Raw genomic sequence first — 17,794 nt, 5'->3', positions numbered from 1 at the left:
AAACTTTGACTCCTATTATTGAATAATGAAAATAACATTACTAGTGTAAATTCATGATTGCAGTTTTATGACATGAGTTTTTCTCTGTCGTAATAATTATGTTTTGTATACCGTTTTAGTTAAATTATTTATAACACTTTTTATAAATAATCGTTAATGGCCTTGTCTACTTGTAATTGTGTAAATAGCATAATCCTCTAAGTTTTCAAACTATTAAAATGGTGACAACATATTACGACTATGTTATTAGTTAAAAGTATTTTTAGTAAAATAATCAAGATTTGTAGCTTGTTTAACACACCAAAATTTAGTTTAGGGGTTTTGTAACACAAAATATACTATTTTGGTGTGACTCTAGCATGTCACGATTTTTACAAAAATACATATAGAAATCTTGAAATTTATTATATTCCATTATTAGTGTAAGTATAGGTGTTAAAAATGCATATGTCCAAAAGTTAACCATTTTTTAGTGTAAAACCCATATTTTCACCATTTTGGATGAATAAACATATCCACAAAACTTTTTATAACACAAAGATGTTATTAACATATACTTTATGATTTTTAACATATATTAAGCCCCATTTTAGTTGTGAACTTGTTTCATCTTCAACACATAACCATGATACTTGAAACTTCCCAAAGGATAGATTTACTCTAGCCTCATGAGGCTTGTAAATCTAGAGTTTATGGAGTATTAGCATGAACTATTTAACATTTCAAACACAAGTAGTTACATAAACACACAAGTGCATGCAAACATCCAAAGATTTAAACAAAACTTGACTTGTATCCCCCCCCCCCCAAAAAAAAAGGATGAAAAACACGAAAATTGTGGGGTATGAAGCTCACCTTGAGGATTTTCGTGTGGTAGGAGGAAGAATAAGGAAATTTCTAGCCTAGCCTTGCCTTGGAGAGATTCTCAAAAATGGTGGTGTTCTAAGAGCTTAACACACAACAAAAGTGTGTAAACAAGGAGTTGTTATCATAATAATGTTTGGATTTACAAGAGTTACAAGAAAGTCTTACCAAATTTATGAACCTTTGAAGAAGACTCCTTTGAAGATAACACACACACACACCCACAAAATTTTAGAGGAAAGAAATGAGAGAAGTTTGAGTTTTTGAGAGGAGGAATGGGAGGATGTTCTTGAGTCTAAGTGAGTGAAAATGAAAATGTGAAGTGTGTGGGGGTGTAGGTTCGGCCGAGAGATAAGAGAGAGGGAAAGAGAAGAGTTGACCTTGAGCTTTGATGATGTGAAGTTTACATTGATATATGGAGGATTTTGGATTTGTTACATGGGAGGTAATAAGGAGGTGGCATGCTTATTATCCATATCCTTTTTCCTTTTTTTTTAAACTCCAACCGAACCCAAAAGGTTCTCGGCCCAAAGGGTGGCCCAAAAATAGTGGGATTCAGTTTTTGGCTTGGCCCAATAGGGATTTTCTGCCCAATAGGAGTTTTCGGTCCAATGTAAAGCCCAATAGAAGTTTTCAGCCCAATAGGGCCCAAAGAAAGGTTTTCGGCCCAATAAGACCAAATGAAGAAGTTATCGGCCCAATAGGGCCCAATGAAAAAGCTTGGTCCAATAGGGTTTTTGGGTCGAGAATTCTTGGGGTAAGGCCCAAAATTGATTAGACTTAGCTATTGGATCAAGTCTTGGACTTGCATGAAGCTGTCTCGACTTGAATCACAATGTATGGAAGTATAAACTTAAATAGCATTGTAGTTTGAATTTCACTAAATAAGATGTTGCAAGGTTACATGGAGGAAATTGTCTTGTACAAGGATCACAATCTTAACCCTAATTTGCTAGTTGTGACAGTGTGTATATGTACATGTTTGTGTGTGTATATGTATCTGTTATTCATCTTCGTAACTCTATTCTTCAATTTCCAATTCTGGCCAAATAAAATGAAATCCAGCAAATAGAAATCTCCCCTCTTGCTTTACATTGGTCAAATTTAACTTTTTTAATTATATTTTATAAAGCACATTGAACAGATTTTAAAGGGTATTTGGGTATTGTTTGACAGACAAATCAATTATTAATATTTAAGTGACCATTTTAAAAATAAAAGGATATTTGGGTATTTTTTTAACAATGAGGAAATGCTTGGAATTAGATTACATGGGTTTCTGTTTGGATGTTGAGATCTGTTAGTCAAAGGATTTTGTAGATTCCAATTCCATACTCATTTGCAACTAAATGTCGGAATGGAGTTGAACTCCAATTCCAACCAAACTAAACAAAACCATCGATCAAAAAGCATCTTCATGCTTGAAATTTGTGAAATTGGGCTTTTTTAATGTGTTGAAAAGATATGTTATGAAACATATCGAACTCTTTCCCTTTAAAACATGATAAGTGTTGTTTTTAAAAAACATGTGAATATGCACTTTAGTGTGTGTTTGAACCCCACATTGTTCCCAAAGTTTTAGTGAGAAATACAAGCGACACACTTACAAGTTCACAATTTATCAATTTAAGCGGTTAACTATATTGTGTACTTATCAAACCCTTATATTTTTTTGACTATTTAAAAAAAACACATTTTACGACTTTGATATAGAACAAAATACTAAAACACAATGTGCTTTCATCATCTAAAAAAACAGATAATAATTTTATTGGCAAAAGATTATTACCTGTTGTGGAAAATCTCCATTTTCCATCTGAGAATTAATTAATACTCTTGCTGCACAATGCAATGGCGTTGGATATCTCTTGGCCTGATAAAAAAGTTTGGAACTTGAATAATTTCTGGAAAGGTATGCATAATTTCACTGTTGACTTAATTAGAAAGTTTTATTGCATATAAGATTAGCTTTACATAATTTTGAAACTTATCTACAGTTGTAGTTTGTTAGAAAATTATGAAGAAAATACCCTTGTGATACTATGCCTTTTACATATAAATGCAAGCAGAACATTTAGTTATATATATATATATATATATATATATATATATATATATATATATATATATATATGGCACCTACTGTATATTTTAGTGAGATATTAACAGTGGATGCCAACAATCTGCAGAAAGTATAAACACAAACACGATTGTAAAAAAATATAATGATTTGGAAAATAAATAGAATATCAGTGAACTCTAATCAACTTACCTTCCTTTTATCAATCTCATTACATCATATATCAGTGATATCTGTTATAGCATTTCAATCAAGATTTGGTTAATAAAAGTTAAAGCAATAGTACGATCAGAATGAAATTGATGATGTAGGTTATAGAAATAAAAAAACAAACAAATTATGGCAGCAAAGAACATATAATAGAAATTAACTGCAAGTAAATTCAATCGTATTCTTTGTCATCCCACACACTATTAGACACATATGAAGAGGCAAAGCATTAAACATCCTCTGGGTTTCCAATTAATCGCCAATAAGCTCAACATCCTATTTTTTTCTACCTGAAACACAACGGACATTTGTCAAACATAATACACACAATCAGAATAATATCAGTACAAAATAAAAATTAAACATGATGTGAGAAAGAGGAACAGAGGTGTATGAGTATTGATATTTTAGGGTTTACGTTAGTGTTTAGGATCAACCAAAATTGAGAAAAAGTAGTAATACTATAACCATTTAATCGTAAAATTATTATGTACCCAATAAAGAAATTGTATACCGAGAATTGTAATCTCATTCAATAAACACGAATTAACGGAAACATGGAGAGGAAAAAATGGAAACAGTAAGCGAGAGAGGGAGTCTGGGCTAGGGTTACGAGGAGAGTTGGGTAGATATTAGGAAGCGAGAACAATAGATGGTAACACACTTGGACTGAAGAGAAATACATAACACTATCCCATATTTTTCTCTGGTTGATCGATATGTACACAAATGGTTGTTTGGCAGTGGTTGCTTGAAATGTGATTAATCAATGAATCGCAAAAACTATCAGGCAGTATTTAACTCTGAAACGTGATTCATTCCTCCTCGATTTCTGTGTTTGTGCTGAAATCATGTTTAAGCTTAGGGTTCATTCCCATCTTCATATCCTTGCTCTTCGATTTCCCTCTGGGTTGTAAGGCCAAAATATGTTTCACATTTCATATGGTGTATTTTTCATTAAAAGTAATTAATTATAAATTATTAAGTTTAATATTTTTAATTATATTCACAATTACACAATGTAAACAAATATCAAATATTGATTTTACTTTATTTATAAATGTAAAAAAATTTCAATTGACTTATTTTTTATAAAAAAAATAATACATTAATAAACTAATTCTTATTTTATATGTACATTTTAATAAAACATTTAAAAAAAATTACACAGTTTTATTGTATTGTTTTTGCTAATCCTTAACAAAAATACTTAAAAATGACTACAAATTGACATTCTACCCATTTGTTCGCTAGATAAATATTATATGAACTACTTACTTGTTATCTGTTAAGCATATTAATTTATAAACTAATTTGATTTATCTGTTAAGGTTGCAAACATACAATGCATTCGTTTTCTTCAAAAAAAAATACTAGAAAATTAAATAGTTTCTACTTAGATAATACAAATAATATTAATTTGGGTACTACATCAATACATCTATCTTCAACAACTACAGCTCTTAATACTTCAATTTACAAAGGTAAGTTTTTTCATACAAAATTTTTATTATTATTATTTCTTATTTTTTAACTCACATAAAATTTATTTTAATAACATATACATGTATTAACATTAAAAAAATAGATAAATTGTCAAGTTCTTCGTCCGCTGCAAATCAATATTCTTCGAAATTGGTAACCAATGCTTACAAAGGTACGTTTATTTCTCTAATATTATTATATAAACATATTATTTACCTAATTATATATTTTATATGTTGTCCTATTATCTCTTATGCAGAAAACAACAATAAAATGTACCACTTGCAAGCCAGAGAGAAAAGAAGACAAAGAAAATTATATTTGGAAAATAAAAGATTGAAGAAAATGAATACAAGATCCAACGTTCCAAGTACATCAATACCGCATCTCTTAAAAAACATGGATAACTGTAAAATACTTATTTTTTATTCCATGTTTTACGCTTATTTTACATTTATATACAATAAATGATTTCTCGTATTTTTTTATTAGCCTGCAATATTATATGATTTCAGGTTATTACTTTGTTTTATACATATTTCTTCAATTTTCATAAGTTTTTGTTACTTGCAGCTCAATCAACCAACATTGTTGGTCAAACTGAAAATGTCGATTCATTTAATTCACCTGGAATCCAAAATACAATCATACAATACTCTCCTTCCTTTACAAATGTTAGAACTCCGTTATCTAACATTACAAATGTTAGAAATCCGTTATCTAACATTACAAATGGTAATAATTTATTGTTTTTAAAATATACTATTATCCATTTTCTATATAATCCGGATATATATACTGATTTTATTTATTTTGTTCAAATAATATTAGTTTCGATAACTATGCCACTTCCAAGTTACCAAACAAAAGACAATACTATGTACTTTCAAATGATATGACATCGAAAAATGCATCTACAAAAACTGGTTCATCATCATCAATCAAGTTAAATCCAGGATGCCATAAATTAAAAAGGAATTCGAAACATTTATCCCCTATCCCGTTGATTGATTTGACAGAAGATGTAGAAAATATACATCAAGTTATAAATGAAAACCTAATAGTTGGTATCTCAAAAGGTAATCAAAAAATAATATCCATTTTCATTTTTTTTACATTTCAAATATTGTGTTGTATATAGTTATAAAATTCACTGATATTTTTTCTACGCCTTTTATCTTACAGAATATTTGGATCATGGTGATCAAAATGTTGTATGTTAAACATGTCATGCAAAGTTATGGAGAAATGAATCCATTAGAGGTAAAGAAAAAGGGAACACGGATTATTCATTATGTTGTGGTTATGGCAAAGTTTAACTTGCAGATTTAAAGAAAGCACCCCCAAGTTATGAAAGAATGTTTCGAAATACGGATTCTAAAAGCAAACACTTTATGAAAAACATTCGCCGTTACAATTCAATGTTTTCTTTTGCGTCGATGGGTGGTAAAATTGATTCTTCAATCAATAAAGGAAACGCTTCATACATTTTCAGACTGGGTGGTCAAAATTATCATAGTATTGGAAGTCTTTTACCATCAAAAGGATCGGAACCAAAATTCTCTCAGTTATACATTTATGATATTGAGAACGAAATTTCAAATAGACAAAGATGCTTTGGGTATGTTTTCAAACTTCTTATTCATAATTAATTATTATTATTATTATTATTATTATTATTATTATTATTATTATTATTATATATATTACTAATATTATGTATAAATTCAATTATTTCAGTGGGGAAAAGGATCAATCAACATCAATTGATAGTGATATTATTGAAGATATTGAGGTGATGTTGGATTCAAATAATGTGTTGGTTAGATTTTATAGGATAGTACGAGATACTTTTCAGAAAAATCCTCAAGTTAATATGAAATTACGACTTATCGGGAGAAGGGAGCGAGATGGAAGAACATATAACCTATTGACTGCTTCTGAGGTTGCCGCTTTATTTGTCGGTGACATTTGTGATTCAATTGAAAAGAGGGATATTGTTGTTCAAACAAAAACTGGATTTCTACAGCATATCAGTGAATTGCATCCTTCATACCTTCCTTTACAATATCCATTACTATTTCCATATGGGGATGATGGTTACAGTGTTGACATTCTTCATAGAGGTGTGTCATTTACGAGCAACAACAAGCGGGTGAAATTTACAATGAGAGAATATTTCTCTTTTAGAATTCAAGATAGAGATCATTTGTTCTTGCTCATTCTTAATTCTAAAAGGTTGTTTCAACAATTTCTGGTAGATGCTTATACTATGATGGAAACGGAGAGATTGCATTACATACGTAGGCAACAACATGTTCTTAGATGCGATTCGTATGAGAATTTACGTAACCAAAAAGCTCAAGGAACCACTAATATCTCCAATGTCGGCCAACATGTCATATTACCTTCGTCCTTTACTTGTGGCGGACGTTATATGCTGCAAAACTATTTGGATGCCATGTCACTATGTAAATGGTTTGGATATCCAAATTTTTTCATAACCTTTACGTGTAATCCTAAATGGCCAGAGATTAAAAGGTTTCTTAAGGATACTTCACTTCAACCAGAAGACAGACCTGATATACTATGTAGGTTGTTCAAGATCAAGCTTGATGCATTTATTAAAGACTTAAGGGAGAATCAAATTTTCAGCAAAGTTCAAGCATGTAATTAAAATTATATTTTTTTCATTATTGATAAAACATTACTCTTATTATAGTATATTTTTTATATGTTTTTACAGTCTAATCATATTTTCCTTTTTTGCCAAAGATTTTGCAGATGTTTATACCATTGAATTTCAAAAGAGAGGTTTGTTGCATAGTCATATATGTTTATTTATGCATCCTGACAACAAGTTACCCACTGTTGAATATATCGATCTGATAATTTCCGTTGAGATACCAGACAAAATTGAAGAGCCATAATTGTATTCACTTTTCAATGAGTTCATGATTCATGGTCCATGTGGAGCTGAAAATATCAATTGTCCATGCATGGTGGATAAAAAGTGCTCTAAAAACTTTCCAAAACAATTCTGTAATCACTCGTCTATTGATCAAAATGGTTTTCCGTTAAATATCTTGGACTAAAAACTTCTCGAATAAAAATCCATATTTGATGCAAGAACCCGGCCTATGACTTTTCTCATTCTACCCTTCGGCCCAAAACACAATTCAAAGGTTTAGATCTCATAACCATCATTGCCTCCTTCCAAAAGGTCTAAACATTACCTCCTTAAGTCCAAAAGCCTTTACACAATCGACTTCCGGCCCACGACCCTGAAATAAGAAATGACGGGACGCAGGATGTTACTTGATTAATTAATAATAAACTTGTAGACTTAAGGGATTTAAGTGTAAACTTCTGAAAGTCAGATCTTTAGGATAATTACCAAACTTATGGATAATTACTTAGTGACCAAGTAATTATCACATAAGGGTTCTACACCCTCCCCTATAAATAGAGGAGTCTTAGGAACAAATTTTGAGTGATTGCTAGCCGTATATTCGGTTACTAACTTCCCACTCTCAGAAATCTCTCAAAGCTCAAAGATGTGGCACGTCAATTGCTTCTATGTGGTACGTCGGTGACGATTCCAAAATTAGTTTTGGTGTTTAGTGTTTTCATCAGATCTGGAGGTGTCAAGGTTATTAATCTGCTTCATAGGTTCGGATATGAAAGAGGAGTTCTAGTTTGGGCTCTTTACATCCTCTCTTCGTCAAGAATTAGGAAGGTTTCAAAGTACTACAAGGGTATATACTCTTGATTCTTCTTTATTTTAGTTGCATTAGATTTGGTTGAACTTGAATCCTCTATTGGATTATGGGATATATTTGTATTGCTTCTGTTATGTCTTTATGGCTTATTTTGTATCCACATAACCCAACAAACTCCACTAGTAGAAAATGGTCACCGCGTCTACTAACAAACTCAAGAGAACAAGTCTTTAACATGTCCTCCAATATATGCATCTTCTTCTTACTTTTCCTATTAGTTTGTGGATTGTAAGAAGTACTCAACCACCAATTTGTGTCAATCTACTTGTGCATAGTTTACAAAAATGTGATGCAATTTACAAAGGTACTCCATGAACTCTAACAATATTCACACATTCCTCATCTAGTCTTTCCATCGACTAGTTTTATCATACAGCCAAGAAATATGCAGTCTCCTTCAATCAGTTAACTATGATCCATATCATGTTGTGATCCTTCATCTTCTTGGGCAACTTGGTGTTAAAACCCATGGTCAAATCATCCCATTTATCCATTATTTCACTTTTAACATGTCACATATTTAGCCACATACCTTGCTACATCTAGCTTTATCGTCGGCCTCCAATAATATAAATTCAAGTTTAATTATATTTTGGTTATTTTAAGGTGAATAAAATACATCAATTGATGAGATTCATCCATGTGGAGATCTAGTAACTTCCTTTACTTCAATAACCATATTGGATTCTAAAAGGTTTTTCAGTCCTATATTGTCCTCATCAAAAGTCACAGATTTGTTTAGATCCTCTTCCTTCACATCCTCTATTGTTCTCATAGAAAGTCATTAAACATCAGAATTATTTTGATTCATAATGATCTAACCCTTTTCTTCTCATGGTCCATCTTCTTGCTCATTGTATCTATTGTGACAATAACTTTTCATCGGTGATAAAGTATCTTACAATTATACTCATGTTCATCTCTTTTTATCAAAATGATATGGTACATTATTATGGTCCTTGATACACCTTCGATGGTAACCAACTACTCACATAAAACTACACCTCAATGGTACTCTTTGGTGTCTCCCACTTCATTATTGCTTCGAATTTTATCGGATCAATCTTGATCACCTCGTGATTGAACATATGGCCTAAGAACTATTGTGTAAGAATTGAATTACATGCCATCAGGTCAACATTCTACAAACAATTTGTTGTTTTATATACTTGTGTCCTCATGAGTCTTGTTTTCTCCATAAAGATGATGGACTTTGACCGAGTAATTCCCTAAATATTTTAAAGCCTTGTCGGTCTTTTTAACAATTGTCTAAGAAGGACTTAAACTGTAACATCCCCATTTTTACGGCCAGAAAAGACCAATTTCGTTTATGCTTTTTAATAAAAATCAGAGTAACTTCTTAAGAAAAGTGTTGCAGAATTTGTTCCCAAAACAAATTAATATGATAAAAATTTATCAAAGCATTTCTTAAAAAAATGTATTTTCATTACATTACAAAAACTCGGGATGTCAATCATCGATACAAATCATAAGCATAAACCAAAAACATCATAGGCCGCAAACACGATTTGGCCTCAAAACAACATAGGCCTTACAAAATTCCATTTATTTTCTACTGGCCTAAAATCCATAATCTCTCGTCAAGTCATCCAACTATGCTTTTTCCACTACCTGTAATACAAGAAACTGAGTGGGTCGGGCTGGGGAGCATGGTGAGCATATAGGGTTTTCAACCCACAATAAATAAGTTTATTATTTCAACAATCATTAAACCCGATTACCCGTTCCCGTTATCGTCACCTTACGTCCCTAAAGCATCTATCATAAGGGACCTATCCTAAGGAATTTCATCGTGATGGACACTACTGCTAAGGGGATTCCTCAGCCATATGTGTCCGTAAGGCAACCATGGGGGGATGGAGTACACCGGTGAACACTTCGTTCACAAACACCTACAGGTTGCGAGCCTGCTAGCGTTCCACTGGACTTCCTAGAAAAGTATGTGGTCATCATCCATACTCCGCTAGATGACTGGAACAATGTCAACATTGAAGCCTCTCATCATTTTATTTCACCACACACCAACTATTTTATCTACCCATGTTCTACCCAACATATTTGTAGATATAAAATACATACATGGTCCAGATCTGTAAAACAAAGCTTACATCTTTTATCCAGCATAACTTTCAAAGCATAAAATACATATACGGTTTAGATCTGAAGAAAAAGTTCAAGGAAAGAAGTTTAGATCTTTCATCCAACATAGATCTCAAAGTATACAGTTTAGATCTAAAGAAAAAGTTTAGTTCTGAGATGAGGAAGTGTAGATCTGAAGGAAAAAGTTTCAGATCTGAAAGAAAGAAGTATAGATCTTTCATACAGCAAACATCTCAGGTAAACAGATAGCATATATATACACATAGCACATAATTTATATAAAATACTTCATATCTATGTGTAAGATGAAAGTGACTATACACTCACTTGATACAGAATGATTCGGACAACACTTCGCTTCTTAAAATAATCTTCTTTGATGAAACCGGGAAGTTGGCTTGAAAACCGGGCTCCTCGCGGGCAGAGTTTCAAACCGAAAAACTCTTTTTCTTGGAGCCTTCGGGCTTTCTGGGGCTTCCTTCGGGGGCTAGGGGGTTTTCCTAGGCTTTAGGGGGGGTTAGGGGGCTTAGAGAGAGAAAGTAGTGAGAGAAAGAAGGCTTGAGAGGTATGAAGAACCGGCTGCCCTCGCACTCAATTTATAGGGCGAAGCCTCGGACGAACACGGGGCGTGGCCCTCGCTGTACACGGGGCGTACAGCTCGGCCGTACACACGTGGCGAGACTTCGGTGGGTGATGTGGCTTGTTGTGGACCAAGGAAAAAGTCAATACGCGGGGTGTACCTCCTTCATACGCAAGGCGTAGTGCGAACGCTGAACGTCCGAAGGTACACTGGGCGTACCCCTTCGCACAGCCTTCGTGATTTCCCACTCCAACTTCAAAAATTCATATCTTTCACGTACGAGCTCCGTTTTCGACGTTCTTTATATCCACGCGTAGGTGGGACTATACTCTACAACTTTCGTTTATACTTCGTCGGTTAATTCTTGACCGATTTTAAATTTAATAGTATGAGAAGATTACACCGTTAAACGACCGTGTAAAACTCATAACTTCTACATACGGGCTCCATTTTCGTCTGTCTTTTTACCGTTGAGCTCCTATTGACGAGATCTTTGATTCTCGTTTAGGTTGTGTCGGCTAAAAATCGTTCGATCTACAATTCGAACTTAGGGTTGTGCACTGCCGATCCGAAACTTAGAAAAATCATAACTTCCTCATATGAAGTCAGATTTGAGCGTTCTTTATATATTCGGAATCCTTGTTTCGACCACAACAACTTTATGTAAAGGTATCGGGTTTATCTCGCACTTTAATTTTGACGTTTATTTTGTCGTTTATTTATTATATTATTATAAACAAGTAATAAGCACACAAAAGCACATAATTCACATAATATTCAAGTAATTCATCTCTATTACTTTAAAATGGGTTACAATGGTTAACCTAGACTATTACAACATCTACTAATACTTAGCCTCGAAACATGGGCGTTACATAAACCATTAAAGAAACTTTAGGTGAATTTCATGATTGCTTTTGTTAACTCTTGTTTTCCCGAATTTATCCATTATAATAAGAAATCAGTTAAAACCTTCAAGTAAAAAATCAATACCAGACATTCAAATTTTATCAAATTCATTTACATTGTTCGTCCTGCGTCCTACACTATTATGATCATACATATATATATATATATATATATATATATATATATATATATATATATATATATATATATATATATATATAGAGGGAGTGGTTCAAATGAGAACCCAAAAAGGTTAAGAACCCTAAGAGCCATTTTTTAAAATTTTTCATTAATAACATTTTAGACAAATCATAGATTAATATTATAATAAACAAACTTTTTTATTCCCTAGTTTACAACTAGTTGACACTTGTTGGACAGCCGTTGGACCACTATCGGACCGCCGTTCAGCTAAAATCAATTTCAAGGGCATTTCTAATCATATCCACAATTTAATAGAACAAACAATGTAGTTCTCATTTCTTTGGAAATACTTTTTAATACATACCATTTTATTTTTGGAGCCAAATATACAAAATTGTAATAAATATATATATATATATGGGGATAGAGAATATACATTACAGCCCCACCTAAGCTTAGGTACTAAACCTCTAAAATATGTCGTTTTAATTTAGTAAATATACCCGATTTGGTTTTCACTTGTTAAATATACAATCATCGATAACATTTCTTTCCTCCATTATCATTTTACCATCCATGTTTTCTTTCCTCTATTATCGATTATTACTTCACCCTAGCGAACATTACTCTTTTTCACTGTCACAAAGGTCGAATATAATCAATATTTCTGTTTCCTTATCAAAATTATTGCGTCAATCTTGAATCTACATGTTCAAGTGTTAATCGTGAGTCCCCTAACCACAATCTTTATATAGTAAAACGACGTATTTTCATGAGTTTTAGTACCTAAGCTTAGGTGGGGCTGTAATGTATATTCACTTTTCCCTATATATATATATATATATATATATATATATATATATATATATATATATATATATATATATATATATATATATCGTGTATAAGACATATTCATAGTTTAAAATATCATATTCACAGTTTAATAAACATATTAATTCACTGATACACAACATGTTTTCATGCATACATTCATTCATATTTGACACAAATATTATATAAAATATACAACTTAGTACAATCCATTTTTAGTTTATTACATAAAATTCACAAAATAACATTATACAATTTATTATACACTAAATCACATATTTATAGAAATCAAACTCAAAATCTACCATTGCTGTCACCAACTGCTACCAAATGTCATCACCAACCACATGTGTCACCATAACAACCATCATTCCTTCCAAATCAAATTTGTATATAAAATCATTGATTAACAGCTTAAATACTATATTCACAATTTAATTAACTAACTAATTCACTTATTCATAGTTTAATGCAAAATAGTTATGAAAACTAATACATTCTTATATATTTATACAACATAAAAATACATATATTCACAAAATTCACACATAAATCATTCATATTTTAATACAAAATTCATAAAAAAAATTCACATCTTAATATAGTTAATTCATAATTAAGTATACAAAATTTACAGCTTAATATAACAAATTCACAGTTTAATACACAAAAACTATACATTCACAACTATATTCTAAACTTAAAACTTATATTTATATTTCCAGATCTATATGGTAGTGTTTCTTTCAAATGTATTTACATAAATATTCACAATTTAAATTTTACATACTTTATTCAAAATTAGATAAAATCATATTTGTGTATAATATTTCTTCAATCTTATATTTTAGAAGCAAACAAAAAATTTATAAAAAAAAATCACAGCTTAATACTAGTCAATTCACAGCTTAATACAGTTAATTCACATTTTAATACAAAAAATTCATAGCTTAATATATGCAATTCACAGTTTAAACAGAAAATTCACATCTTGATGTAGTCAAAAAATTATTAAAAAAAAATCACAAGTTAATGTCAGTCAATTCACAGCTTAATACAATCAACTCACAACTTAAATAGGAAATTCACATCTTAATACAGTTAATTCACATCTTAATGCAGTCAATTTACAATTTAATACAAAAAAAATCACAACTTAATATAAGCAATTGATAGTTTAAATAGAAAATTCACATTTTAATGCAGTCAATTCACAGTTTAAGACATAAAAATAATAGCTTAATACAAAATTTTCAAATTTTGATACACAAAAAATATGCATTCACTGCTATAATATCATGTCGGGTTGTCAATAATATAATACAAGAAAAATATAATATTAGCTTCACCATGAAAGATCAAACGTATTTAAAAGAAATTAGTAAATTATTTATAATTATCTAAGAAGAAGAGTTCTTATATTTTGAAAACATCTTTAAATGCATACTTATTGAACTAAATTAAATAACAAACAAATAATTGAGAAAAATTTAAATTCTTTTATTACAAATATACTTATCAACTAAATAAATTACCACCTAAATGAAATTATGTTTGGAAACTAATGAAGGAGAAAAAAAAAGTTAAAAACATTTTTTATATATGGTTTTATAGTTAACGCTAGTTGGTGAAATACACTTTACTATGTAAAAGTAGTGACATACTACATCTACTTTTCAGACTAGACTAATAGGTTTTGACTTTTTAATTATAATCTCTTTATTTTGAGTATTCGTACCTTAAAGATAAAGAATATCAGTCACAGAGAAAATAAAGAACGTTATGAAGTTATGATATTATTTTATCAGATTGCAATAAACTAATAATTTATTTCAGAGATATTCTACATTCACAACTTAACAACAGTTAAAACTAATATTAACAAAAGTGGACAACAAATGAGAGATTAAAACATCACATTCACAGCTTAACACAAAGAAAAAACTATTAAAAAACAAAAAAAATTGCATCGGAGATATGATGCACAATCAATTCATAAAAATCACTCACCTCAACACAATTCCATGAGAAAAAGGCTATTATTTTGCTAAAAGGTATATCTTATAAGTAAAACCACTAGTAAAGCAAAATCATAACTATATGTTCAAAATATGCATCAGAACACAAAAACTTAAAGATAAAGAATACCAGTCACTGGAGAAAATAAAGAATGTTATGAAGTAATGATATTATTTTATCAGATTACAATAAACTCATAATTTAATTCAAAAAGATTCTACATTCACAACTTAACAACAGCTAAAACTAATATTAACAAAAGTAGATGACAAATGAGAGATTAAAACATCACATTCACAGCTTAACACAAAGAAAAAACTACCAAAAAAAAGCATCAGATATATGATGCACAATCAATTCATAAAAATCACTCACCTCAACACAATTCTATGAGAAAAAGGCTATTATTTTGCTAAAAGGTATATCTGATATTTAAAACCACTGATAAAGCAAAATCATAACTCTATGTTCAAAATATGCATCAGAACACAAAAACTTTAAGCACAAAAGAAAATATGAAGTCATATTACCTTGATTTCAGAGATCAGGAGAGGTACAGAGCATGAGCATCGATGAAAACAATGGGAAATGCACGATCTAAGCATAAGTTGCGACGTATGAAGGCCCTTGGTGGTCAGAGATGAACAAGATAGTTGAAGGTAGTCGGAGACAAATAAGATCTGGAGGAATTAGAGACATTATATCTAGAGGGAGGCGGTTTTGGCAGATCCTCATCACTTACTGAAGTTATAGAGTTGGAGAAAAGAGGTTGTTGATGTTAGAGCCCCAGAGAAGAGAGAGAACGATGTCAGGCGGCATTTTTTGGTGTTTTGGAGCTCGGAAACGAAGCACACATCACAGATCTAAAGGAGTATAAAGTTAGATCTCGTGTTTCGGTGGAGATAACGACTGTTCAAGGGATATAATATTAGTTTGCAACAATGGTTACAGATCTGGTGGTTGTTTGGTGTAGATCTGAACTCAAACACTTTAGATCTGCAGTAGAAAATCGTAGATCTAGAGACGAATATTGTAGATCTGATCCGGAAATCACAGATCTGGAACCCATTTGAGCTTGTACATCTAAAGAATATAGTTCACCAATGGGAGGAGATGTCGATGCTACACCGGAGATGCAATGGAGAAGAGGTGTAACGCCCGTGTTTCTAGGCTAGGCATTAATATTGACATGATAGTCTAGGTTAACCTTTGTAACTCATTTTGAAGAAATGAAAAGGAATTATGTGAATATTATGTGAATTATGTGTTTATGCTTAATTATTAGGGGTATTTAATTAAGAATAAAAAAATAAGCGTCGAAAATAAATATTAGATAAAGCCGATATCTATTAAGAAAGTTGTAGTGGTCGTGACAAGGATTACGGGTATATAAAGAATGCCGAAATCCGAGTTATAACGAAGAAGTTATGACTTGTCGAAGTTTCGTGACAAACCGGCACGGTGCCGAATGTCATAAAAAGTGAGTTTTTGATAAACTACTTTTTAGCCTTAGTTATCTAAACAAAAGTCGTAGTGTTCGTCAAATCGAGAGTATGTATAAAAATAACGCCCAAATCTGACTTCGTATGAGGAAGTTATGATTTTTCTAAGTTTCAGCTTAGCACTAGACAGCTAAAAACTCGAATTTTAGATCGAGTGATTTTTAGCCGACATAACCTAAACGAGGATCGAAGGTCTCATCAATAGTAGCACAACGGTAAAAAGTCTGACGAAAACGGACGTCGGATGAAGAAGTTATAAATTTTTAACGGATTTCCTGTCACGGTATGTTAAAAATAATAATATAAAAATTAAAGTCAAAATTAGCAGACGAAGTCTAAACGAAAGTTGTAGAGCGCAAATTTACCTACGCGTGCATATAAAGAACGTCAAAAACGGAGCCCGTATGCGAAAGTTATGGATTTTAGAAGTTTTGGTGCGAAAATCGAGAAAATTTGCCAAAACCGAGAAATTTCGCAAGGTGGACTTCGGCCACGTCACCCTCGCTCAAAACGTGCCACGTGTCCGAAATTTGCTGAGTCATCCGAGACGTGTCGCCTGCCCTCGCATCCGAAGCCGCGGTCCAATGGGTGTCCGATGCGTGCCTTCTGATGACCCATCCAAGCTTCGCAAGGTTCCACGAACCCCCCCCTCCTCGGACCCAGACTTCGGTCCAATCAGGAGCCTCCAGCGAGACCCTCGCATGCGCAACCCACGTGCTGCCTCTTCGCATCTGCTGCCGCGTGGCTTCTTTCCAACCGTCCGATCAGGAGCCTCGCACCTATAAATAGAAGGGTGCAAGACCTCCCGGGTAATTTTGGAAAATTGTCTCTTTTCACCCCTTTTTCAATATTTTTACTATCACGACATCCCCCGAAGCCCCGGTATCGATTATAGCACCCGAAACACGTCCCGAAGTGCCCGAGAAGCCCAAGAAATTTATCTTTTCGGTTTCGAAGCCCGACCCTCGCAGAGCCCAGTTTCTCAATAAAACTCCCGGTTTTATTAGAAACGATCGTTTTAGGAAACGAATTGCTGCCCGATTTTCATTAAATCAGGTGAGTGTGTAGTTACTTTCACCTTACACATAGATATGAAGTATTTACCTTAAAATACGTGCTATGTGTAATTATATTAATTGTTTGTTTGAGGTGACTGTTGAATAGATGTTTTATACAAGTTTTAAACTGTATATGTATTTTTATCTACAAAAATGTTGGGTAAAACATGGGTAGATGAAATAGTTGACGTGTGTTGAAAGGTGAG

At 32.0% G+C, this 17,794-nt stretch overlaps 1 protein-coding gene across 1 annotated transcript; it reads left to right on the top strand.

Annotated features, from left to right (window-relative positions):
- The first annotated feature begins 5,534 nt into the window (after window positions 1-5,534).
- Window positions 5,535-7,569, top strand: LOC145127218 (uncharacterized). The gene is made up of 5 exons (XM_079062448.1): window positions 5,535-5,718; window positions 5,825-5,839; window positions 5,966-6,260; window positions 6,380-7,308; window positions 7,415-7,569. Exons 1-5 carry the CDS (start codon window positions 5,535-5,537, stop codon window positions 7,567-7,569), a joined length of 1,578 nt encoding a protein of 525 aa, XP_078918574.1.
- Window positions 7,570-17,794: the final 10,225 nt, after the last annotated feature.

The sequence above is a fragment of the Lactuca virosa genome, chromosome 7, assembly GCF_052849685.1.
Source record: "Lactuca virosa cultivar CGN04683 chromosome 7, Lactuca_virosa_CGN04683_v6, whole genome shotgun sequence".
Lineage (NCBI taxonomy): Eukaryota > Viridiplantae > Streptophyta > Magnoliopsida > Asterales > Asteraceae > Lactuca > Lactuca virosa.
The sequence above is the reverse complement of the archived record's forward strand: the minus strand, read 5'-3'. Positions and strand labels throughout refer to the sequence as shown.

Coding starts and splice junctions, on each gene's coding strand:
- LOC145127218 (XM_079062448.1), top strand. CDS start 5,535: ATGACATCGAAAAATGCATCTACAAAAACTGGTTCATCATCATCAATC. Junction 6,261..6,379: donor AATAGACAAAGATGCTTTGG/GTATGTTTTCAA, acceptor CAATTATTTCAG/TGGGGAAAAGGATCAATCAA. Junction 7,309..7,414: donor TTTCAGCAAAGTTCAAGCAT/GTAATTAAAATT, acceptor TTTTTGCCAAAG/ATTTTGCAGATGTTTATACC.